General features: G+C 39.4%; 1 protein-coding gene across 1 annotated transcript in view; it reads right to left on the bottom strand.

Annotated features, from left to right (window-relative positions):
* Positions 1-21,595, bottom strand: part of UBR1 (ubiquitin protein ligase E3 component n-recognin 1) — a 156,925-nt gene extending 135,330 nt beyond the window's left edge. Inside the window, exon 1 of the mRNA XM_049899674.1 lies at positions 21,405-21,595. Within this exon, the coding sequence (XP_049755631.1) occupies positions 21,405-21,485 (81 nt within the window). The 5' untranslated portion in view covers positions 21,486-21,595. The remainder of the gene's footprint in view (positions 1-21,404) is intronic.
* Between the last annotated feature and the right edge of the window lie 4,367 nt (positions 21,596-25,962).

Genomic DNA, 25,962 nt, shown 5'->3' with positions numbered 1-25,962 from the left:
ACTTTGAAATGTGGCGTCTGGGGTCTTAAATGCTAACAAGCGGCCATCTAAGATGCATCAATTGGTCTCAACCCACCTGGATCAAAGGAGAATGAAGAACACCAAGGTCACACGATAACTAAGAGCCCAAGAGACAGAAAGGGCCACATGAACCAGAGACCTACATCATCCTGAGACCAGAAGAACTAGATGGTGCCCAGCTACAACCGATGACTGCCCTGACAGGGAGCACAACAGAGAATCCCTGAGGGAGCAGGAGATCAGTGGGATGCAGACCCCAAATTCTCACAAAAAGACCATACTTAATGGTCTGACTGAGACTAGAGGAATCCCGGCGGTCATGGTCCCCAAAACTTCTGTTGGCCCAGGACAGGAACCATTCCCAAAGACAACTTATCAGACATGGAAGGGACTGGACAGTGGGTAGGAGAGAGACGCTGATGAAGAGTGAGCTATTTGTATCAGGTGGACACTTGAGACTGTGTTGCCATCTCCTGTCTGGAGGGGGGATGGGAGGATAGAGAGAGTTGGAAGGTGGCAAAATTGTCACGAAAGGAAGACTGGAAGGGCTGACTCATTAGGGGGTGAGCAAGTGGGAGTACGGAGTAAGGTGTATACAAACTTAAATGTGACAGTTTGACTTGATTTGTAAACGTTCACTTGAAGCTCAATAAAAGTTAATTAAAAAAAAAAGAGAAAAGAGTAGATAAATTGGACCTCATCAAAACTAAAATCTTCTGTTCTCCAAAACACACTGTTAAAGTTGACAAATAAGCACGTGAAAACATGCTCAACATTATCAGTCATTTAAAAAAAACCACTGTCATCGAGTGGATTTCAACTCACAGCAACCTTATAGGACAGAGTAGAACGGCCCCACAGAGTTTCCAAGGAGCAGCTGGTAGATTCGAACTGCCAACCTTTTGGTTAGCAGCCGTAGCTCTTCACCAGTACACCACCAGGGTTTCCATATTAGTCATAAAGGAAGTGCAAATTAAGATGACAGTGAGATAAACCTACATAGCCTATTAACAGCGGCTAAAGTAAAACTCTGAAAATATCAAATATCAACAAAAGGACACAGAGAAACTAGAACTCTCATACACTGCTGGTGGGAATTCAAAATGGTACAGCCACTTTGAAAGAGTTTGACAGTTTTTTATAAAGTCGAGCATAGACTTACCATATGACCAGATATCAAACGTCCAGGTATTTACTCTAAAATTAAAACTTTACAAAAAAAACTATGAGTATTCTAACAGCTTTACTTATAATCACGAAAAACTAGAAACAGTCCAATAGTTCTTCATTCAACGGGCAAAATAACTAACTTAGATACATGTATCTCATGAAACGTTGTTACTGGATGCTGTCAAGTTGATTTTTACTCATAATGACCCCATATGACACAGGTGAACTGGTCTATAGAGTTTTCTTGGCTATAATCTTTATGGACGCAGATGACAAGGTCTTTTTCCTGCAGAGCCACTGAATGGGTTCAAACTGCCGAACTTAGGGTTTAGCAGCTGAGCACTTAACTGTTTGCTTTACCAGGGCTCCTTATGCTAGGGAATACTACTCAGCAATAAAATGAATAAACTATTGATACATGAAACATCGTGGATTATCACAAAATGCATCATTCTGAAAGAAGTCAGACTCAAAGGATATATCATATGATTCCATTTACGTAACTTTCTGGAAAATGCAAAACTACTATACACATGGAAAGCAGTGCAGTGGCTGCCAGGGGGTGATTGTGTGGGGAGGGACTGACTACAAACAGGCAGCATAGTGGAATCCTTGAGACCAACGGAACAATATGTGTATTGTGGTGATGGTTACACAACTAATGCCAGTTGTCAAAAATCACAAAATTAACTGTGTAACAAAAAAAGTGACTTTCACTGTATGTAAATTTTAAAACTTTAAAAACACTTGTTTTCATGAGGAACCTGTACATAGATCAAGACGCAGTTGTTCAGATAGAACAAGGAGATATTGCGTGGTTCAGGAAAGGTGTGCGTCAGGGCTGTATCCTTTCACTATATCTACTCAATCTGTATGCTAAGCAAATAATCCGAGAAGCTGGACTATATGAAGAAGAACGGGGCATCAGGATTGGAGGAAGACTCATTAACAACCTGCATTACGCAGATGACACAATCTTCCTTTCTGAAAGTGAAGAAGACTTGAAGCACTTACTAATGAAGATCAAAGACCACAGCCTTCAGTGTGGATTACACCTCAACATAAAGAAAACAAAAATCCCCACAACTGGACCAATGAGCAACATCATGATAAATGGAGAAGAGATTGAAGTTGTCAAGGATTTCATTTTACTTGGATCCACAATTAACAGCCATGGAAGCAGCAGTCGAGAAATCAAAAGACGCATTGCATTGGGTACATCTGCTGCAAAGGACCTCTTCAAAGTGTTGAAGAGCAAAGATGTCACCTTGAAGACTAAGGTGTGCCTGACCTAAGCCATGGTATTTTCAATCACATCATATGCATGTGAAAGCTGGACAATGAATAAGGAAGACCGAAGAAGAACTGACACCTTTGAATTGTGGTGTTGGCGAAGAATACTGAATACGCCCTGGACTGCCAAAAGAAGGAACAAATCTGTCTTGGAAGAAGTACAACCAGAACGCTCCTTAGAGGCAAGGATGGCGAGACTACGTCTTACATCCTTTAGACATTTTGTCAGAAGGGGATCAGTCCCTGGAAAATGACATCATGCTTGGTAAAGTACAGGGTCAGTGGAAGAGAGGAAGACTCAACAAGATGGACTGACAAAGTGGCTGCAAAAATGGGCTCAAGCATAACAATGATTGTGAGCGTGGAGCAGGACTGGTCAGTGTTTTGTTCTGTGGTACACAGGGTCACTGTGAGTAAGAACCGATTCGACAGCACCTAACAACAAATTTTAAAAGTGAATAAAAACAGACATTGTTAAAAAGATGAGAAGAAGAACTACAGATTGGGACAAAATACAGTATTCACAATAATACACTGGATGTTTTCCCCCTAAGATCAGGAACAAAGCAAGGATATCTGTTCTGTCCTCCCCTATTCAATAATATACTGGAGGTCCTGGTGTTGTTGAGTGCCGTCGAGTCAATTCCAACTCATAGTGACCATATGTGACAGAGTATAACTGCCCAGTAGAGTGTCCTACTCTGTAATCTTTACAGAAGAAGATTGTCAGGTCTTTTCTCCTACGGAATCACTGGTGGGTTGAAACTGCCAACATTTCAGTTAGTAGTTGAGCAATTAACCAGGGCTCCTTACTGGACGTCCTAGCTAGTGAACTATGACAAGAAAAAGAAAAAAAAGGCAAGATGATTGGAAAGGAAGAAGAAAAACTGTCTATATTTACAGATGACACGATTATCTATATAGAAAATCCTAGGGAATCAACAAATGAAAACCACACAAGAATTAAAAAGTGATTTTAGCAAGTTCACCAGATATATGGACAATATACAAAAAAATAAATTCTATTTCTTCTATATATTATCGGCAAACAATTGGAAAATTAAAAATTTAAGAATAGCATTTACAATGGCATGAAAAACAACAAAATATTTGGGAATAAATTTAACAAAAAGCAGGTAAGACCTCTACATTGAAAACTACAAAACCCTGCTCAGAGAAATTTCCAAAAGATCTAAATAAATGAAAAGATACACCATGTTTATCAGTTTTAAGATTAAATACTGTTAAGAAGTCCATACTCCCTAAACTGATCTGTAGATTCAACACAATCCCAGCAAGCCTTTCTGTAGAAATTGACAAGCTGATTATAAAATGGAATATAAAAATGCAAAGGACCTAGAAGAGACTTACACTACCCGATTTCAAGACTTACTATAAAACATATAGTAATGAAGACAGTGTGGTATTAGCACTAAGACACATATACGTAGATCAGGGGAACAGAAGAGAGTCCGAAAATGAATTCACACATATACGGTGCAGGAAAAACAGGCTTTATGAAGCCAAAAATGGTTACCCTCATGCTTTCTGCTAGTTCACTGCTGTTTTTCAAGCCCCTGTTACGTGATCTTGTTGAGGCAGTCTTATGTAACTCCCTGGCTTGTAACTACTATTGTCCTTGACCACTATAAAACCTCTGCCTTCCCAATGTGGAGCAGGGAGTTCTGCGTTAGTCCTGCAGCCACCAGGGACCACCGCCTGGTATGTAAGTCTCCCTAATAAAACTTCTTCACTGCCACACTGGAGTTGCCTGCCCCTGTCTTTAGTCTCTTGGCATCCTCAAATTTTGGAAGCAAATTTCAAGTTACTGGTCCATGCCTTGACATGTAGTCAATTTGATTTTTGAAAAACCACCAACACAATTCAAAGGAGAAAAGACAGTTTTTCAAAAAATATTGTAGGAGCAATTAGATATCCTTATAAAAAGAAATGAACTTCAACCCATACTTCACACCAAACACAAAAATGACCACAGACCTAAATATAAGAGGTAAAACTATACAGCTACTTAAAGAAAACATAGGACACAAATCTTTGCATTCTTAGAGCAGGCCAAGACCTCGTGAGCATGGCCAAAAGAACACTAACCATGAAATAAAAAATTGATAAACTTAATAAAAATTAAAACATTTTGTTTTTCAACATTAACATGACTAACTCATACCCTGACAGCAAATGATTTTTTTAATGATACCTAATTCTGTTATCCATTATTTATTTTTCAAAATTTTCATATAAAGAGTCAAGAGGAATTATGAAGCTGACATGATAAAATGAACATGCTTCTGCTTCTTGCATCTGAACATGCCTTACCTTCTGTGAAATTACACAGAATTAGCAGTGAACTAGGAAGCAATTATATCACACGCTGACCCAATTTATCAACACTGCACTCGCCCACAAGCTATAGCTCAAGCCCTGGCACAGAAACATCCTGATCCAAGCTGTGAAGCAGCCGGTGCCTACTATTTGCAGGGACCGACAAGTGTTATTAAGGAAAAAAATCATCAACAGAATGAAGGAGCCCTAAAACACTAATTCCAGCTGCCGTCAAGTTGATTCTGACTCAGGGCAGCCCCGTGAGTGTCAGGGCAGAACTGTGCTGCACAGGGTTTTCAACGGCTGATTTTTCAGAAATAAGTCATCAGGCCTTTATTCTGCAGCAGCTTTGGGTGGACTCAAACCTCTAATCTTTTAGTTACCAGCCAAGTGTGTTAACCATTTGCATCACTCAGGGACTACAAAAAAGTAACAGAGATAGAAAAGTAAAGCTTTTCAGTCAATAAAAACAAAGGCTGGAAAATGTTCGTAAAATCACAGTTTTGACAAGGTGAACGTATAGTTGTTTACTACAATAAATTAAAAAATTAGCAGGGCCAAAATAAATAAAGCCTAGAAATTTTTTTTAGAATAAATTACCAGGTGAAAAAAATTTTTTCAGAGCAAAGAGAAGAAATAAGAACACTCTACCCAACAGCATCCAAGTATACTTTCTTTTCCAACACACATGGAACATTCTTTAGAATAGGCCACATACTAGGTCATAAAGCAAACCTTAGCAGAATCCAAAACACTGAAATATTACAAAGCATCTTCTCAGACCATAAGGCCATAAAGTAGAAACGAATAACAGAAAAAGCAGGAAAAAGAAATCAAACACTTGGAAACTGCTCAAAAAAGGTGGGTTACAGAAGACGTGAATGATGGAAGAAAGAAATTCACAGAATCCAATAAGAATGAAAACACTTCCTATCAAAACCTTTGGGACACAGCGAAAGCAGCGCTCAGAAGTCAATCTGTATCAATAAATGCACACACACAAAAACAAGAAAGGGCCAAAATCTAAGAATTATCCCTAAAACGTGAACAAATAGAAAAAGGGCAACAAAAGAAAGCTGCAGGCACTAGCAGAAAAGAAGTCATAAAAATTGGAGATGAACTAAATGATATAGAAAACAGACACTCAACTGAAACAGTTAACAAGACCGAAAGCTGGTTCTTTGAAAAAAATCAACAAAACTGATAAACCATTGGCCAAACTGACAAAAGAAAAACCGGAGAGGAAGCAAATAACCCAAATAAGAAATGGGATGAGCAATATTACAACAGACCCAACTGAAATTAAAAGAATCATGTCAGATTACTATGAAAAACTGTACTCTAACAAATTTGAAAACCTAGAAGAAATGGATGAATTCCTAGAAACATACTACCTACCTAAATTAACACAAACAGAGGTAGAACAACTAAACAGACACATAACAAAAGAAGACAATGAAAAGGTAATCAAAAAACTTCCAACAAAAAAAAAGCCTTGGCCTAGATGGCTTCAACTCAGAGGTCTATCAAACTTTCAGGGAAGAGTTAACACCACTACTACTAAAGGTATTTCAGAGCATAGAAAAGGACAGAATACTACCAAACTCATTCTATGAGGCCAGCATATCCCTGATACAAAAACCAGGCAAAGATACCACAAAAATACAAAATTACACACCTATATCGACTTGATGGCAGTGGGTTGGTTTTTTTTGGGTATATCCCTCATGAACTTAGATGCAAAAATCCTCAACAAAATTCTAGCCAAGAGAATTCAACAACAAGTCAAAAAAATAATTCACCATGACCAAGTGGGATTCATATCAGGTATGCAGGGATGGTTCAACATTACAAAAGTAATTTATGTAACCCATCACATAAACAAAACAAAAGACAAGAATCACATGATTTTATCAATTGATGCAGAAAAGGCATTTGACAAAGTCCAACACCCATTCATGATAAAATCGCTCAGCAAAATAGGAATAGAAGGAAAATTCCTCAACATACTAAAGGGCATTTATACGAAGCCAACAACCAACATCCTCCTAAATGGAGACAGTCTGAAAGCACTCCCCTTGAGATCGGGAAATACGCAGGGGTGCCCTTTATCACCGCTCTTATTCAACATTGTGCTAGAGGTCCTAGCCAGAGCAATTAGGCTAGGTAAAGAAATAAAGGGCATCCAGATCGGCAAGGAAGAAGTAAAAGTATCTCTATTCGCAGATGACATGATCTTATACACAGAAAACCCTAAAGAATCCTCCAGAAAACTACTGAAACTAATAGAAGAGCTCAGCATACAAAAATCACTTAGATTCCTCTACACCAACAAAAAGAAGATCAAAGAGGAAATCACCAAATCAATACCATTTACAGTGGCCCCCAAAAAGATAATACTTAGGAATAAATCTAACCAGAGATGTAAAAGACTTATACAAAGAAAACTACAATACATTTCATCAAGAAACCAAAAGAGAACTACATAAGTGGAAAAACAAACCTTGCTCATGGATAGAAAGAGTTAACATTATAAAAATGTCCGTTCTACCAAAAGCAAATCTATACTTTTAAAGCAATTCTGATCCAAATTCCAACAACATTCTTTAATGAGATGGAGAAACATATCACCAACTTTATATGTAAAGGAAAGAGGCCCTGGATTAGTAAAGCATTACTGAAAAAGAAGAACAAAGTGGGAGGCCTTACTTTACCTGATTTTAGAACCTATTTACCGCCACAGTAGTCAAAACGGCCTGGTACTGGTACAACAACAGATACATAGACCAATGGAACAGAATTGAGAATCCAGACATAAATCCATCCCCATATGAGCTGCTGATATTTGACAAAGGCCCCAAAGCAGTTAAATGGGGAAAAGACATCTGCAAAAAGATGAAACAAGACCCATACCTCACTCCATGCACAAAAATGAGATCAAACTGGATCAAAGATCTAAATATAAACTCTAAAACGATAAAGATCATGGAAGAAAAAATAGGGACGTTAGGAGCCCTAATACATGGCATAAACAGTATACAAAACATTACTAACAATGCAGAAGATAAACTAGGTAAATGAGAGCTCCTAAAAATAAAACACCTATGCTCATCCAAAAACCTCACCAAAAGAGTAAAAAGATAACCTACAGACTGGGGAAAAGTTTTTAGCTATAACATTTCCCATCACCATCTGATCTCTAAAATCTACATGATACTGCTAAAACTCAACTTCAAAAAGACAAATAACCCAATTTAAAAATAGGCAAAAGATATGAACAGACACTTCACACTTCACTAAAGACGACATTCAGGTAGTTAACAGATACTTGAGGAAATGCTCACGATCATTAGCCATTAGAGAAATACAAATCAAAATTACAATGAGATTTCATCTCACTCCAACAAGGCTGGCATTAATCCAAAAAACACAAAACAATAAATATGGAGAGGCTGTGGAAAGACTGAAACACTTATACACTGCTGGTGGGAATGTAAAATGGTACAGCCACTTTGGAAATTGATTTGGCACTTCCTTAAAAAGCTAGAAATAGAACTACCATACGATCCAGCAATCCCACTCCTTGGCATATATCCTAGAAAAATAAGAACCTTTACACGAACAGATATATGCACACCCATGTTCACTGCAGCACTGTTTACAACAGAAAGATGGAAGCAACCAAGGTGCCCATCAGTGGATGAATGGATAAATAAATTATGGTATAGTCACACAATGGAATACTACTCATCGATAAAGAACAGTGATGAATCTGTGAAACATTTCATAACATGGAAGAATCCGGAAGGCATTATGCTGAGTGAAATTAGTCAATTACAAAAGGGCAAATATTGCATAAGACCACTATTATAAGCACTCAAGAAATAGTTTAAACAGAGAAGAAAATATTCTTTGATGGTTACGAGAGGGGAGAGGAAGGGAGGGTGGGAGAGCGGTAGTCACTAATTAGATAAGAGATAAGAACTACTTTAGGTGTTGAGAAAGATAACACACAATACAGGCAAAGACAGCACAACTGGACTGAACAAAAAGCAAAAAAGTTTCCTGAATAAACTGAATGCTTTGAAGGCCACCGTAGCAGAGGCGGGGGTTTGGGGACCATGGTTTCAGGGGACATCTTTTTAAAAAAAAAAAAAAAAAGTCAATAGGCATACTAAAATCTATTATGAAAACATTCTGCATCCCAATTTGGAGAGGGGCGTCTGGGGTCTTAAACCTAGCAAGGGGCCATCTAAGATGTATCAGTTGGTCTCAACCCACCTGGATCAAAGGAGAATGAAGGACATCAAGGACACAAGGTAATTACGAGCCCAAGAGACAGAAAGGGCCACATAAACCAGAGACTACATCAGCCTGAGACCAGAAGAGCTAGATGGTGCCCGGCTACAACCGATGACTGCCCTGACAGGGAACACAACAGAGAACCCCTGAGGGAGTAGGAGAGCAGTGGGATGCAGACCCCAAATTCTCATAAAAAGACCAGACTTAATGGTCTGACTGAGACTAGAAGGACCCTGGTGGTCATGGTCCTCAGATCATCTGTTGGCCCAGGACAGGAACCGTTCCCAAAGCCAGCTCTTCAGACATGGATTGGACTGGACAATGGGTTGGAGAGGGATGCTGGTGAGGAGTGAGCTTCTTGGATCAGGTGGACACTTGAGACTATGTTGGCATCTCCTGCCTGGAGGGGAGGTGAGAGGGTAGAGGGGATTAGAAGCTGGTGAAATGAACAGGAAAAGAGAGAGTGGAGGGAAAGAGCGGGCTGTCTCTAGGGGGAGAGCAATTGGGAGTACGTAGCAAGGTGTATATAAGTTTTTGTGTCAGAGACTGACTTAACTTGTAAACTTTCACTTAAAGCACAATAAAAATAAAATATGTATATATACCAGATTACTATGAAAAATTGTACTCTAACAAATTTGAAAATCTAGAAGAAATGGATGAATTCCTAGAAACACACTACCTACCTAAACTAACAGACGAAGAACAAAAGAAGACATTGAAAAGCTAATGAAAAAAACTTGAAACAAAAAAAGCTCTAGCCCAGAGAGCTTCACTGCAGAGTTCTACCAAACTTTCAGAGAAGAATTAACACCACTACTACTAAAGGTATTTCAGAACACAGAAAAGCACGGAATACTACCAAATTCATTCTATGAAGCCAGCATATCCCTGATACCAAAACCAGGTAAAGACACCACAAAAAAAGAAATTACAGACCTATATCCCTCATGAACTTAGATGCAAAAATCCTCAACAAAATTCTAGCCAAGAGAATTCAACATGTTAAAAAATAATTCACAATGATCAAATGGGATTCATACCAGGTATGCAGGGATGGTTCAACATTACAAAAGTAATTAATGTAACCCATCACATAAATAAAACAAGAATCATATGATTTTATCAACTGATGCAGAAAAGGCATTTGACAAAGTTCAACACCCATTCATGATAAAAACTCTCAGCAAAATAGCAATAGAAGGAAAATTCCTCAACATAACAAAGGACATTTATAGAAAGCCAACGGCCAACATCATCCCAAATGGAGAGAGTCTGAAAGCACTCCCCTGGAGATCGGGAACTACGCAGGGATGCCCTTTACCATCACTCTTATTCAACACTGTGCTGGAGGTCCTAGCCAGAGCAATTAGGCTAGATAAAGAAAGAAAGGGCATCCAGATTGGAAGGGAAGAAGTAAAAGTATCTCTATTTGCAGAGGACATAATCTTATACCCAGAAAACCCTAAGGAATCCTCAAGAAAACTACTGACACTAATAGAAGAGCTCAGCAGAGTATCAGGATACACGATAAACATACAAAAATCACTTGGGTTCCTCTACACCAACAAAAAGAACCCTGAAGAGGAATTGACCAAATCAATACCATTTAGGGTACCCCCAACAGATAAAATGCTAAGGAATAAATCTTATCAGAGGTATAAAAGACCTATACAAAGAAAACTATAAGACACTACTGCAAGAAACCAAAAGAAAACTACATAAGCGGAAAAATATATCTTGCTCATGGATAGGAAGACAACATAGTAAAAATGTCTATTCTACCAAAAGCGATCTACAGATACAATGTAATTCTGATCCAAATTCAAATGATATTTTTTAATGAGACAGAGAAACAAATCACCAACTTTATATGGAAAGGAAAGGTAAGTAAAAAAAAAAAAAAAAAGTAAAGCATTACTGAAAAAGAAGAACAAAGTGGGAGGGCTCACTTTACCTGATTTTAGAACCTATGATACCGCCAGTCAAAACAGCCTGGTACCGGTACAAGAGATACATAGACCAATGGGAAAGAACTGAGAATCGGGACATAAATCCATCCACATATGAGCAGCTGATATTTGACAAAGGCCCAAAGTCAGTTAAATGGGGAAAAGACCGTCTCTTTAACAAACGGTGCTGGTGTAACTGGATATCCATCTCCAAAAAAATGAAACAAGACCCATACCTCACTCCATGCACAAAAACTAACTCAAAATGGATCAAAGACCTAAATATAAAATGTAAAATGATAAATATCACGGAAGAAAAAACAGGGACAACGCTAGGAGACCTAATACATGGCATAAACTGTATACAAAACATTACTAACAATGCAGAAGAGAAACAAGATAACTGGGAGCTCCTAAAAACCAAATACCTATACTTATCCAAAGACTTCACCAAAAGAGTAAAAAGATTACCTACAGACTGGGAAAAAGTTTTCAGCTATGACTTTTCCGATCATCATCTGATCTCTAAAATCTACATGATACTGCTAAAACTCAACTACAAAAAGATAAATAATGCAATTAAAAAATGGGCAAAGAATATGAACAGACACTTCACTAAATAAGACATTCAGGTAGGTAACAGACACATGAAGAAACGCTCAGAATCATTAGCCATTAGAGAAATGCAAATCAAAATTACAATGAGATTCGATCTCACTCCAACAAGGCTGGCATTAATCCAAAAAACACAAAATAATAAATGTTGGAGAGGCTGGGGAGAGACTGGAACACTTATACAGTGCTGGTGGGAATGTAAAATGGTATAGCCACTTTGGAAATCAATTTGGCGATTCCTTAAAAAACTAGAAATGGAACTACCATACGATTCAGCAATTCCATTCCTTGGAATATATCCTAGAGAAATAAGAGCCTTTACACAAACAGATATATGTACACCCACATTTACTGCAGCACTGTTTACAATAGCAAAAAGATGGAAGCAACCAAGGTGGCCATCAGGAGATGAATGGATAAATTATGGTATATTAACACAATGGAATATTACGCATTGTTAAAGAACAACGATGAATCGGTGAAACGTTTCATAACATGAAGGAATCTGGAAGGCATTATGCTGAGTGAAATTAGTTAGTTGCAAAAGGACAAATATTGTATAAGACCACTATTATAAGAACTTGAGAAATAATTTTAACAGAGAAGAGAATATTCTTTGATGGTTATCAGAGTGGGGAAGGAGAGAGGGAGCAAGACGGGTTTTCACTAATTAGATAGTAGATAAGAACTACTTTAGGTGAAGGGAAAGACAACACACAATACAGGATAGGTTGGCACAACTGGACTAAACCAAAAGCAAAGAAGTTTGCGGAATAAACTGAACGCTTCGAAGGCCAGAGTAGCAGGGGCGGGGTTTGGGGCCATGGTTTTAGGGGACATCTAAGTCAACTGGCGTAATAAAATCTACTACGAAAACATTCCGCATTCCACTTTGGAGAGTGGCATCTGGGGTCTTAAATGCTAGCAAGGGGCCATCTAAGATGCATCAATTGATCTCAACCCACCTGGAGCAAAGGAGAATGAAGAACACCAAAGACACAAGGTAATTATGAGCCCACGAAACAGAAAGGGCCTCATAAAGCTGAGACTACATTAGCCTGAGACCAGAAGAACTAGATGGTGCCCGACTACAACCGATGACTGTTTTGACAGGGAATACAACAGACAATTCCTGAGGGAGCAGGAAAGCAGTGGGGTGCAGACCCCAAATTCTCATAAGAAGACCAGACTTAATGGTCTTACTGAGACTAGAATGACCCCAGAGGTCATGGTCCCCAGACCTTCTGTTAGCCCAAGACAGGAACCATTCCCAAAGCCAACTCTTCAGATAGGGACTGGACTGTACTATGGATAGATAATGATACTGGTGAAGAATGAGCTCTTTGGATCAAGCAGACACATAAGACTATGTTGGCATCTCCTGTCTGAAGGGCAGATGAGAGGGTAGAGGGGGTCAGAAGCTGGCTGAATGGACACGAAAAGAGATAGTGGAGGAAAAGGGTGTGCTGTCTCATTAGGAGAAGAGCAATTAGGAGTATATAGCAAGGTATGTACAAATTTTTGTTTGAGAGTCTGACTTGATTTGTAAACTTTCACTTAAAGCACAATAAAAATTAAAAAATAATAAAATCTGAAATAAAAAGATTTACATTGGAAAAAAAAAAAAAAGAGAGGATTAGAGTGTGATTGTAATACCACCCTTACTCAAGTCAGGTTCTGGATCCAAGGTAAAGGGAGTTCCCTGGGGTGTGGCCTGCACCACCTTTTATCTCTCAAGAGATAACAGGAAAAGGAAGCAAGCAGAGAGTTGGGGACCTCATACCACCAAGAATGCAACACAGGGAGAATTATCCTTTAGACCTGGGGTCCCTGAGCCTGAGAAGCTCTGTGAGCACGGAAAGATTGAGGACAAGGACCTTCTCCCAGAGCCAACAGACAGAGAAAGCCTTCTGCAGCTGACACCTTGAATTTGGACTTTTAGCCTACTTTACCGTGAGGAAATAAATTTCTCTTTGTTAAAGCCATCCGCTTATGGTATTTCCTTTACAGCAGCACTAGATGACAAAGGCAATAAGGTATACCTATTACGGTACAACCATACCATTCTATGCAGTCAGAATGCCATAAATACCATTGAGTGGAAAAGCAAGTTATAAATAATATAATTTTTATAAAAATAAAAACAAACCTATGTATACTTAAAAAATTTCTACACATTTGAATTTTCTAATTCAATATATGCACATGTATATATACGTGTGTGTGTGTGCTTTTCTTGACACAGAATAAGGGCCTGGAAAAGAGAAACACCAAACTGTTACAGTGGTTATCTAGAGGGAAAAGACTAGGAGGAGGGCCTAGGGATTTTCACATTTGACTTTAAACAATGTTACATTGTTTGACTTTGTTAGATAAGTGTCAATATTTTGCAATTAAGAAAAAAAGATTCATTTATAAACTATTTAAGATATCCACTTAAAATGATAATGAATAGTCTCAAAGTTTGTTCCTGAAGATACTCATTAACTACAAAAGGAAAGATAGTAACCTTAAAGAAGACAACCCCACAGATACCAACTTAGCCAAATGATTGAGATAAACAGCACTAGTAACAAGAAATACTGATAATTCATGAACCCCTTGACATGATGCCCTGAGAAAGACACAACATCATTTTTTGTGGTATTCTTGACAAAAATGGATAACCTCATTTCAATCATGAGAAAACATCAAGCCCAAATTGAGGGATATTTTACAAAATAACTGCTGAGTTCTTTCCAAAATTGTCAAGGAAGAGTCATCAAAAACAAGGGAAGACCGAGACACTGGTACAGACTGGAGGCAACTACAGAGAAATAGCCACCAGACACAACGTGGGGCTCCACCTCGGACCCCGGATCAGAAAGGGACACTGGTGGGAAAACTGGGGAAAACCGAATAATAATATTAAATCCATTATTAATTTCCTGTCCTGATAATTGTACTATGATTATGGAAAATGTCAGCATTAGGGGAAGCAGGGTATGAGATAAAAGAGAACTCTGTGCTATTTTTACAACTTTTCTCTAAATCTAATACTAGTTCAAAATAAAAAAGTTCTGGAAAAGAAATGATACGGAAGATATTCATTTACTAATATGGAAAGGCATTAATATACAGCTGAGCAAAGCAGGTTACAAAGCAGTATGTGCATAATCCCACTCAGTTAAATATCACACACACACTTAAATGGGGAAAAAAATCAGGAAGAATACATACCAAGATATTAAGACTGACGGATGGTGGAACTTTAGCATCTTTTTATGTAATCTGCTTGTAAATTTACTTATCTGAGTAATCTCCTTATAGCTATTCCTATTTTGGGGAATGAATTGTAAAATTAAAAACATTTTTTCACTTAAAGCACAATAAAAATTAAAAAAAAATTACCAAACCCTTTTAAAATCTTTTAAAAATTATACATTCCAATATTCTAACTCCAATTTTTCTAGTGTACTGATAGACCAACAACTTGTTTTCTTCACATACCTGGCAACAACTACAACTAGCAGACTAACAATAACTAACATCCTATGTTGTACCTAAGGTCTTTTCTTCAAACAGTACTAAATGAAAAAGGGTGGGGTGGGGGGGAATCCTGTATATCCAATGCTATAAACCAAGCAAAGAACGTTTCTCTACTACCTAATACAGAAGGCATGGAACTGGTTATTTTCAAGTTCTCTTTAAAGAACAGGAGAAACTTGAGAGTCACCAAAGATTTAAAGGATCTTCTGGTTCAATCCCCTCATTTTACAGATGAGAAAACTGAGTCACAAGGAAGTACACTGGCTTGTCCCAGGTTAGTATCAGGGTCAGAAAAATAATTTAGGTATCCTGGCTCCTAGAGTTCAGTGTTCATTCTACTCAACTAAATATAAATGCAAAGTTCTTTTAAAATTCATCCTTATGAAGACTTGCTCAATTTCACATTAAAAGTAAAAACAAAAACAAAAAAATTGTATTCTTTATCTTTTCTCCAAATAGAATCTCTTAGCTGCAACTGTCTAACATTCCTGAACACTATTAAACATTTTTCAGTTTTATCTCTCTGTCTTTACACCCTTTAGTGTGAAGAACTGATATTTTAAAATGTTATCTCTATACTGTTGGTTGATTTGGGCAAAATGGCTATGTGTTGATGCTTTAAATGCCCTTTCCACTGATCTAACCACTAGCATCTATCCCTCCACCCCATCCCACCTTAGCTATTCCTCCAGGCCCAGCTCCAGGCCCAGCTCTGAATCCTTCCCTGATCAGTCCAATAAAATTTCTCTCCTCTGTTAACTCCAACACAGGACCTACTGAAGGAGGTCGTCGGTCAGTGCTTACACCACTCTCTGATATCATAAGTTACTTTAAATGTGCATAGCTAGCCTCTTCAACCAGACTGCAGGCTCCCGGAAGGAAGGACTTTGCCTTTCAAATCCCTGTATTCCCCACAGGCCTAGCACACGTGTACAACAAAAATTCTCAGAATAGGAAAAATATAATAAGGTATGATTTTAAAAAGTTCTCAGGAATTACTGAATGTATTATGCTTCTTGCTAGAGAAAACAGTGCAAATGTTGACAACACTGAGCCTTCTGAAATTCTTTTACAGAATTCTTATAGAACAAAGACTTTTTCCAAGGTGACTGCCACACAACTATGAAAAAATTTTTTCAACTAAAATTTGTCTTTTTTTTTTTCCCCCAGATAAGAAAAAGTATACAGGATATATTTAACTGGGTGACACATGTTCAGGAATAGGAGTAGGTTTGGGTGTTTTGTTGTTGTTGTTGGTTTGTTTTTAGTTTATTATTTTCCCATTTGAGGCAGCAATGGAGCCCTGGTGGTGCCGTGATTAAGAGCTCAGCTGCTAATCAAAGGTCGGCAGTTCAAATCCACCAGCTGCTCCTTGGAAACCCTATGGGGCAGTTCCACTCTGTCCAAAAGGGTTGCTATGAGTCAGAACTGAGTCAATGGCAACAGGTTTGGTTTTTGGGGGGCAAAAATAAAATTAAGAATTTTAACTTCAATGTCCAGGGGGGAAAAAAAAAGAGCAAACACTTTTTTGTCCCCCAACATTTGGAGTTAATGGCTTTCCCAATTGACTTCTATAAAAACAAGTTCTCACAACATTTAAACTCCCAAACATTCCAAACATTTTCCTCATCCCCATGGAGACTAAAAGATATGTTCTCAGTTCTGACCCAGGGACTTGGATGCCTATTTGGGAAGATCATCTGAAAAGGGAACTTGCTTTAAATACAGTAGATTCCTTTTTGTTCAAACCACAACTTATCCTTCCTTAGACAATTACTGGGCAACTACACAACCTTCAGAAGCCCTGAAATTCTTTTTTAAAGGCTTCTTTTTTAAAATGGCAACAAAATCTGGAGGGTCTAGGGTTGTTCATAGCAATTACTGGTTTGTAACTGGAACTTCTACCTCTAAGCAGCAAGAAATCTTTTGGTTACACAAAGTTTTCTTGTAATATTATTTGACAGACTCAAGAAAGTTTAAAACCAAAACCAGAAAATTCCTAGTTCAACTGCTTCCTGTTGTTAGCTGCCATCAAGTCAGCCGGACTCATGGCAATCCCATGCACAATGGGATCTGACCATTGTGATTCGTAGGGTTTTCACAGGCTCATTTTTTCAGAAGTAGATCACCAAGCCTTTTTTCCTAGTCTTAGTCCAGAAGCTCCACGGAAACTTGTTCAGCATCATAGCAAGACTCAAGCTTCCACTCAGAGACAGATGGTAGCTGCCTTGAGGTGCACTAGCCAGGAATCGAACCCAGGTCTCTCACAGAGAAATCCCATTCATAGCATATCTGATAGCCACCTAAGCCTGTCTGAAGCTTCTCAACCAACTTCTATTCTTACAGCTCATAACTTAGCCAAAATATACCTTCTTACAGCTTTTATGGAAACCCTGGTGGCGTAGTGATTAAGACCTACAGCTGTTAACCAAAAGGTCGGCAGTTCGAATCCACCAGGCGCTCCTTGGAAGCCTACGGGGCAGTTCTACTCTGTCCTATAGGGTTGCTATGAGTCCGAGTCAACTCGCTGGCAATGGGTTTGGTTTTTCAGTTTGAATCTATGGCTGCTCTGTGAAGGATGGAATGGGAGCAAGCAAGAGTGAAAGCAAAGAGACCACTGCAGTTGCTTTGGTTTGGATTAGAGAAGTGGCAGTGGAGACAGGTTTGTGTACTCAAGAGCTATTATGTAGGTATCATCGCCAAGACAGGGATAACTAAACACTGATCTGCCTTCCTCTTTTCCCCACCCAAAACTCGGTCGTTCCTCTGAGTATATGATACTACCACCACCATGAATGTTTAGAACAGAAACGAGGGATCCAGATGTCATCTGTTTCCTCCCTTTTCCCTCATGCCTAATCGGCAAGTCCTTTTGTTTCTACCATACATCCAAAATCCTCCTCAAATTCATCCACTCTCTCCATTTCTAGTGGTATCGCTCCAGTACAAGCCATCATCAACTATGGCTGAAGTTAGTGCAGTAGCTTCCTAATTGCTCCCCCACTTTGAAACACCTATCAGACATCCAAGTGAAGACCCCAAGTAGGTGGCTGGACCTGTGATTCTGGAGTGCAGAAGTGAGGTGAGCTAGAGATATAAATTTAGTACAGATGGTATTTAAAGCCAAGAGCTGGATAACTTACCCAAAAAAAAGGGTATAGACAAGATTAAGAAAAGAGCTCAATACTATGCCAGGTGGTATCTTCAGAGATGGAATAAAGGAAGAAAATCCAGCTAAAGCAGAGAGAAGTTCTGGCAGGCCACTCTACTACCCTTTGGATTCTCAATCTTTCTCAGTATTCATCTCCATGTATCCAATAAACCATCCTCTCCTAAAGCCTACTCTATGACACTCCACTACCCTCACCTCCTACCTTCTTAGCTGCTCTTTTTTGGGGGTCTTTCCTGGTTCTTTTTCCCCCATCTTCCACCCCTGACATTCAGTCATCCTTGGTCATTTGTTCATTCCTTCTCTTTCTCTCTCTCTCACACACACACACTTTCTCCCTCGAAGACTTTATCTACCTACTTCCACAACTTCAACTTCCACCTCTAAAATGATGACTTTCAAATATTTAGCTAAGTGTTACTCAAAGTGTAGCCCATAATCCAAGAGCCAAAAATTAGCAGGGCCTACTTGTGAAGCCCTGATGGCGCAGTGGTTAAGAGCTCACCTGCTAACCAAAAGGTTGGCAGTTCAAATCTACCAGCTGCTCCTTGGAAACTGTATCGGACAGTTCTATTCTGTCCAATAGGGCTGCTATTAATTAGAATCAGCTTGACCACAAAAAGATTTGGGGTTTCTTCTTTTTTTTTTTTGGTTTACTTGTGAAAATGCAAATTCTTGGACTCCCATCCCATATCTACAGAGTCAGTGGGATGAGTCCCCAGCAATGGCTTTTATAAATGTCCAATAAGTCATACTTATTGTTTCACCCTAAATGCACGTTAGGTGCTGTAAAGGATACAGTAGGCTTCATCCTTGCCGACAGCAGTAAGACAGAAAAATGACATGGCATCAAAGACGGAAGTTTGATTTAAAGAAATCAGAAACTACAACCAGGAATAAGACTCTAATGAACTTGGTGCGATTTCTTACCCATATTTATTACTTTACTAATTCCTTTGTTTCCCAATAATGGTTTAAAATAAAAATCACTCAAATGGAAAAGAACCTTTGAGGTTGTTTTTCTTGACAGCAAGGACAAAGTATACTGGGAAGCCCGTATCTTACTCTACTGCAGGATAAAATTCATGATGATAACTTTATAAAGAAAAGGTAGGTAGGATGATCTCTGGAGCCCTCAATTAGCATGAGAATGCATTAGGTGCACCTAACCTGATTATACCATCATGAAAACCTGAAGTGCCTCCATGTTCTCTAACTCTAAAATCCCCCTTTCTGACCAAAACGCTCAGGCCTTACAATTATGTCAATAGTATGACCTTTAATTCTTCAAATCTCCCAGAATTCTGGTTTTGGCTTTGCTTACCTCCCTGTTTCAGCTTGATTTCTAAAGTTAGCCAACGTAGTCATTATATAGAGAGGTCTAAGCCAAAAAAAGTGGTTAAAAGTCACAGGTTCTCACCCACATACACCACCCCATCTTGTATTAAAATCCTTTGAGCACTTGTCATATCTGTATGACTAAACTGTGAGTTCTCTAAGGCTGTATTATATTTCTCTTTGCATCTACCACTGTGCAAAACCCAAAGCTGTATTCAAAGAAATCTAACATTTCTTGAAGGAAACAGTCTGCCACATAAATTCTAGCTCAATTCTTGGACCGTTATTTCCAACTCCAAATTGGTGGAGCTCAGGTTAATGAGGTTTTATTGTACCACTGGGAACGAATATCAAAGCTTTAAATAAGTATTAGTCATCCTGGGAGATATCAAACTACAGTAACACTTCTGACCAAAGTGCACAGTTTCTTTGCCCATTCTAAAATTTAAAAAGCACAAACTAACTTTAAGCCCAGATGTTTCAGTGGCTTCTTAACTTTTGCTGCCTTCTCATTCCTTATCATCTCAAACAGATGCTTCTTCCCTGGCTACTCGTCATGAACACAAGTGAGATTCAACTGCCATTGGGGACAGAGGATGGCTGCAGGGCACTGCTCTAGTCTGTGGCTAAACCCTCACTTCAGCTCTCTTTCTAGCTGGTTGTTATCTCCTAACTAATCTTTCTAGTCCCTGGGGGTTGATTCTTATTTCTGTGGCTCACTCTATTCTCTCATAAAATAATGCTGAAGTGTGTGCAAGGCGAAAATACTTCAAGAATGCCTTTATTAAAATTACAAGCCAAAGAAACTTCAGAAAGAGGTGTATATCCTATACTTATCTGGTGCAATACAAACAAACTGAAAATACTCAACATCATGCGGAGATCGGTATTTGTCTATTTCCTATGAACCTCCCCATTAGTTCTCCGGGGCCCCCAGAACACTCCCTACCATTGCCGTCTCCCTCTTATCCTCCTCAGCCAGCTTTTTCCCAGTAAGCCAGACTACTGACTCAAACTTGCTCACTATCTCAGCCTTCCCGTTCTTTCAAAATAACAAGGACAAAGTATAAATTCCGATACTAACTTATGGTATTGTTGTTCCGACATCAAATGTCTGGGAGCCCCTTCTTCACCTCTAAAAAGCAGAGACAGCCGACGGGTGTCTCCACTGAAGATTAGGCCTGGGGTTCTCAAGATGCTATAATGAAGGACTACAATTCCAATACCCCACATCTTGACCTAAGTGGACAGTGGCAGCACTCCCTGCCACGAGCAAGGCCCACCCGGTCAGACATGCAAACACCAGCAGGTGCTGCGTTCTGGATTCCTGTCATCAAGAGGGGTTAGCACTGCGTCTGCGGAAAATGGCTCTTCCTCCAACCCCGCCTCAGCCCCTACGCCAAACCCTCTGAAAACAGACCAGTTCTTTCTGCTCAGGTTAGAGACACGCTAGAGCTCGTCAGGACTAATAAATGGCGAAGTCATTCTATTTCGTCGACTTGGTCTGCAGGAATGTGGGTGATGACTAACTTTATTCCGTGGCTGCCTTCCAGATCAATCCATACGGCCCCCTCCCCAGTGCCATGGTAAGGGGTGAAGCCCCACATCCTCCACAGGCGGTGGGGAGGAACTGGCGCGGCGAGGGGGGACAAAAGGAACTTGCTACGAGGACTTACAGATGCCAGTCTCTGAGGGGCCTGGGGCTGCTCGGTGCTGACTTCCATCCTCTCCGCATCCCCGGCCTCCTCGTCCGCCATCTTGAGGGGAACTGACACCCGCAGTTCCCGACCCCCGGCGGCAGACCAGAAGAAACCTGTGGCCCGTCCGAGAGAAGAGGGGCGACACTTTTACGACGGCCCCTGAAGTCAGGTTTGACGCAGAACCGAGCAGCGGCTTCCGGTCCGCTTCCCGGAAGCAGGCGTCACGACCTGAGAGGGTTGAAGACTTTTTTTTTTTCCCCCAGAATTTCCTAGTCCGCTGCTTGGTGGCTGAGCGGTTGCGTCTGATTTCGGTGCTGGAAACTGTTGCATCTACGAGGTAAAGAACAAATTCAGCGACCATAATAAAAGGAAGAAAACTGTCCAAAGCGAGAACCTCTCCTGAGTCTCTTCCTGCCTAGGTGGTTGTCCTGGGTGTGTTTTGGCTCCCAATGTAGCTGCGGTAGTTCCCAAATCCCATGAAGTGAAAAAGAAAGTACTTCATAAATTCTATGTCTACGAATCTAGCTTGTCGGCTCTCCCACACACGCACAAGAAAACCCGGGCTTCAGTTTTTGGGAGGCGCGGAGGATGGTAGTGGGGACTTAAGGAAAAATTGGGAACCATGGAGTCATTTATCGACAGAGGGAAGACACGGTAAACTAGTACATCCGCATTATCTGCTTTGGTACACACAATACCATACACCTCTTAAAAGGAACAAGATCGGTTTATATGAGAAGATCCTCTAGACAAATTAAGTTCTTTAGACAACTTGCCGCAAACTATATATTTGCACATACGTGCATTTAAACGCAAAAAAAAAAAAAAAGAGCAAACTAATAATATCTCTAGGACTGGAGAAGGTGGCCAAGAGCTACTTTGGCTTTATCTGTATTGTTTTTAAATTGTTTACAAAGCGAGTAATTTGAAAGTGTATATTTTAATGAAGACAAAAAGAAAAAGCTTATAACACTCTGGGAAGAAAGGAGTGGGGAAGAAACTAAGTCTACTCTTAAAGACCTTCCAAATGCTGTGGTCCGAGTTGATCTGCAGGACTTCTACGTAGAAGCTCTGATTCTTTAAGACTTTCTGCATAGATGCTCTGTGCTAAAAGGAACTACCTACTGGGTGATAAAATAGTGTTTTTCAGGCTTTTTTGCCCAAGAGCCACTAGAAGAAATTCATTTTACATCTCACTGGAGTATGCATCTTAGAACTATGTATGTATGTATACCGAAACAAAAGTTTCCTGCAACAATCGTCATACCTAAGTGTTGTTGGTAGCCGCTGCTTAACCATTTGCACCACACAGGGACTCTTAATAACTCAATTTGATATAATATTTTGTATTCTATTCCAATATATTCAAGCTTTTAAAACAAAATGCTGGCCATATTCCATTAAGTTTTTACAACCCACGATGAGTATTGTCCCATGTTTTGAAAAAACTGCACTAAAAGATAACTTTGTCTTTTTCTTTCTTCATGTCTTTGCTCCTGTGGCTCTCTTTCACTAACTTAGCCTCCTGTGATGGTTGAGATTGTGTGTCGTCTTGGCTGGCCATGATTCTCAGTGTTTATATGTGATCCCTCCCATGACGGAGTCTACTGTGAGTAGCCAATTAGTTGAAAGGCAGTTTCCTTGAGTGCTTGGCCTGCATCTGGATATAAGTGGACATTCTGGCTTTTGACTGCTCTGGCTCCTGCAGCTGCATTCTTCTGTTCATCTGACCTCCTGTTCTTGAACTTGAGCTAGCAGCTTATCTGCCAATCTTTGAATTTGTTTATCTTCACAGCCTGTGAGCAAGAGCCCTGCTCTCTGACTTGCCAATCATAGGTTCAACAGCCCCTGCAGCTGTGTGAATCAGGAGAAGCCTCTGTCTTGATCCACGGACTTGGGACATTGCAGCCTCTAAAATCGAGTGAGCCGTTCTATACACCCCAGCCTAAAATACCCTGTTCTATTTTTATCTTACTCCCCTTCCATTCCTGTTTCCCTGGAGCCCTTTCCAACTCAGCATTGCCCTAGATTAATGAAATGGACTACAAAATGTAGAAAGAATTATAGCAACCATTTAGTGACAACTTAATTCAATCAAGGCACTGTTTTAAATATTATACATTCTTCTTTAATCCTCATAACAACCCCATAGGTTGAAGGTATTACTTCTGTTTTACCATTTTCCAGATGAGAGAACTGAGCTTGGAAAAGTAGGGCAGAGATTAGAATCCAGTTCAAGTCCTTGTTCTTAATCATTTCATTCTACTATCTTGTAACAAGTACAAGTATTTTACATATGAAAAGTACAGTATCTTAAGGTAGAGGAAAATGAGTTGTTTATGAAAATCGTGCAAGAATAAATGGTTAACTCTTTAGGAAAAGATTAAGTCAGATCCTTACCTCAAATTATATATCAAAATAACTCTGGATGAATTAAAGAGTTAACTGCTAAAAAAAAGGAAAAATACATATTTTTATAATGTAGTCATGTCAAGCTTTCTAAGCATGGCATCAAAGGCAGAAAATTAAAAAGACATGTAATTTCATAAAAAATAAAAACATAAAATTAAACTACACAAAGTTAAAAAAGATAAACTGAGAAGAAATGCCTGCAGCATACATGACAGACCAGAGGATACCCCAATAGAAAAATGGGCAAAACACATAAATATGCAACTCATGAGTTTTTATAAATATATGGGGAAAGGAAACCCTGGTGGCGAGGTGGTTTAGTGCTACAGCTCCTAACCAAAAGGTCAGTGGTTTGAATCCACCAGGTGCTCCTTGGAAACTCAGTGGGGCAGTTCTACTCTGTCCTATAGGGTCACTGTGAGTTAGAATCAACTCAACGGCAATGGGTTTGGGTTTTTTGGTACATGGGGGAAAAAAAAACTAGTAAGCATAAATGCAAATTAAAAATGGCATGCCATTTATTGCCTATAAATTTGACAAGATTTTTTTTTTTTTTTAAGGAGGTATAATATCCAGGGTTGGTAAAGTGTAAATTAGTAATCTTACTGGAAGGCAGTGTGGCAATTGTCAAAAGCCTTTGTAGAAAATGCATATTCTTTGGCCCAGTGACTCTCTTTTTAAGACTTTTTCCTAGAGAAGTAATTCAGGATGCAAGTGATGTTTTAACTACATCATTGTTGGTAATGGAGAAAAGTTAAAAACAATGGAAATGTCTTAACAATAGAGAATACTGACTAAATAAACTGTAGTTACCCATACAGTGGAATACTCTGTAGCCATAAAAATGTACAACAGTGATTATCAAAGTGTGGTCCACAGATCCCCTGAGGATCCCCAAGACTCAGGAAGTCTGTGAGATCAAAACTATTTTTATAATAATACAAAGAAGTTATTTGCCTTTTTTTTTTTTTTTAAACTGTGTTGGTGTTCGCTCTGATTGGTGTGAAAACAATGGTGGGTAAAATCACTGACTCCTTAGCACAAAATCAAGGCACCAAACTGAACTAGTCATAAAGCTAAACCAGTAGTCAGTACTTTGTTTACCACCAAGCACTTGGAGTTAAAAAAAAAAAAGAAGGAAAAAGCCGGTTTCCCTTAGAATGTCCTTGATAAAGCAGTAAAAATTGATTTTATTAAATCTCAAACCAAGAATTTTTTTTCATTGTTCTTTAAGTGAAAATTTACAAATCAAGTCAGTCTCTAATATAACAACTTATATACACCTTGCTATTCTAGTTGCTCTCCAGCTAATGAGACAGCACACTCCTCCTCTCTACCGTGTATACCCCATGTCCATGCAGCTGGCTCCTGGCCCCCTCTGCCTTCTCATCTCACCTCCAGGCGGGAGGTGCCCACATAGTCTCATGTGCCTACTTGAGACAAGAAGCTCACTCCTCACCAGTAACATTTTCTGTCTTATAGTCCAGTCTAAACCCCGTCAGAAGAGTTGGCTTTGGGAATGGTTCCAGTCTTGGGCTAACAGAAGGTCCGGGGACCATGACCTCCAGGGTCCTTCTAGTCTCAGTCAGACCATTAAGTGTGACTTTCACAAGAATTCGAGGTCTGCATCCCACTGTTCATCTGCTCCATCAGGGATTCTCTGATGTGTTCCCTTTCAGGGCAGTCATTGGCTGTAGCCGGGCACCATCTAGTTCTTCGCAAACCAAGACTTTTTATAAAAATGTGAAAAAAACAACCAAACTAGTAAGCCAAGAAATAAAGAAAACATTGTTTATGTTGAAATGGGAAACAGATATAAAGCCTGTTTGCCATGTACAGAAGTGTGATTGTTGACATGAAGAGAAGCACTTCTGCAATCCAGTTGTAAGCTGAACTAGCACTTTTTTCATGGAACACCAATTTTACGTAAAAGAACTGACAGGTTAACTATATTACTCAGACTTTGTATTTGGCAGACATTTTCTCAAATATGAACAAAGTACTATGGAAGGAAAACTAACAGTTTGTGTTGTCTGTGATCAAATTTGGAAACCCTGGTAGCGTAGTGGTTAACTGCTACGGCTGCTAAGCAAAGAGTTGGCAGTTCAAATCCACCAGGCGC

This window comes from Elephas maximus, chromosome 10, assembly GCF_024166365.1.
Source record: "Elephas maximus indicus isolate mEleMax1 chromosome 10, mEleMax1 primary haplotype, whole genome shotgun sequence".
Taxonomy (NCBI): domain Eukaryota; kingdom Metazoa; phylum Chordata; class Mammalia; order Proboscidea; family Elephantidae; genus Elephas; species Elephas maximus.
The sequence above is the reverse complement of the archived record's forward strand: the minus strand, read 5'-3'. Positions and strand labels throughout refer to the sequence as shown.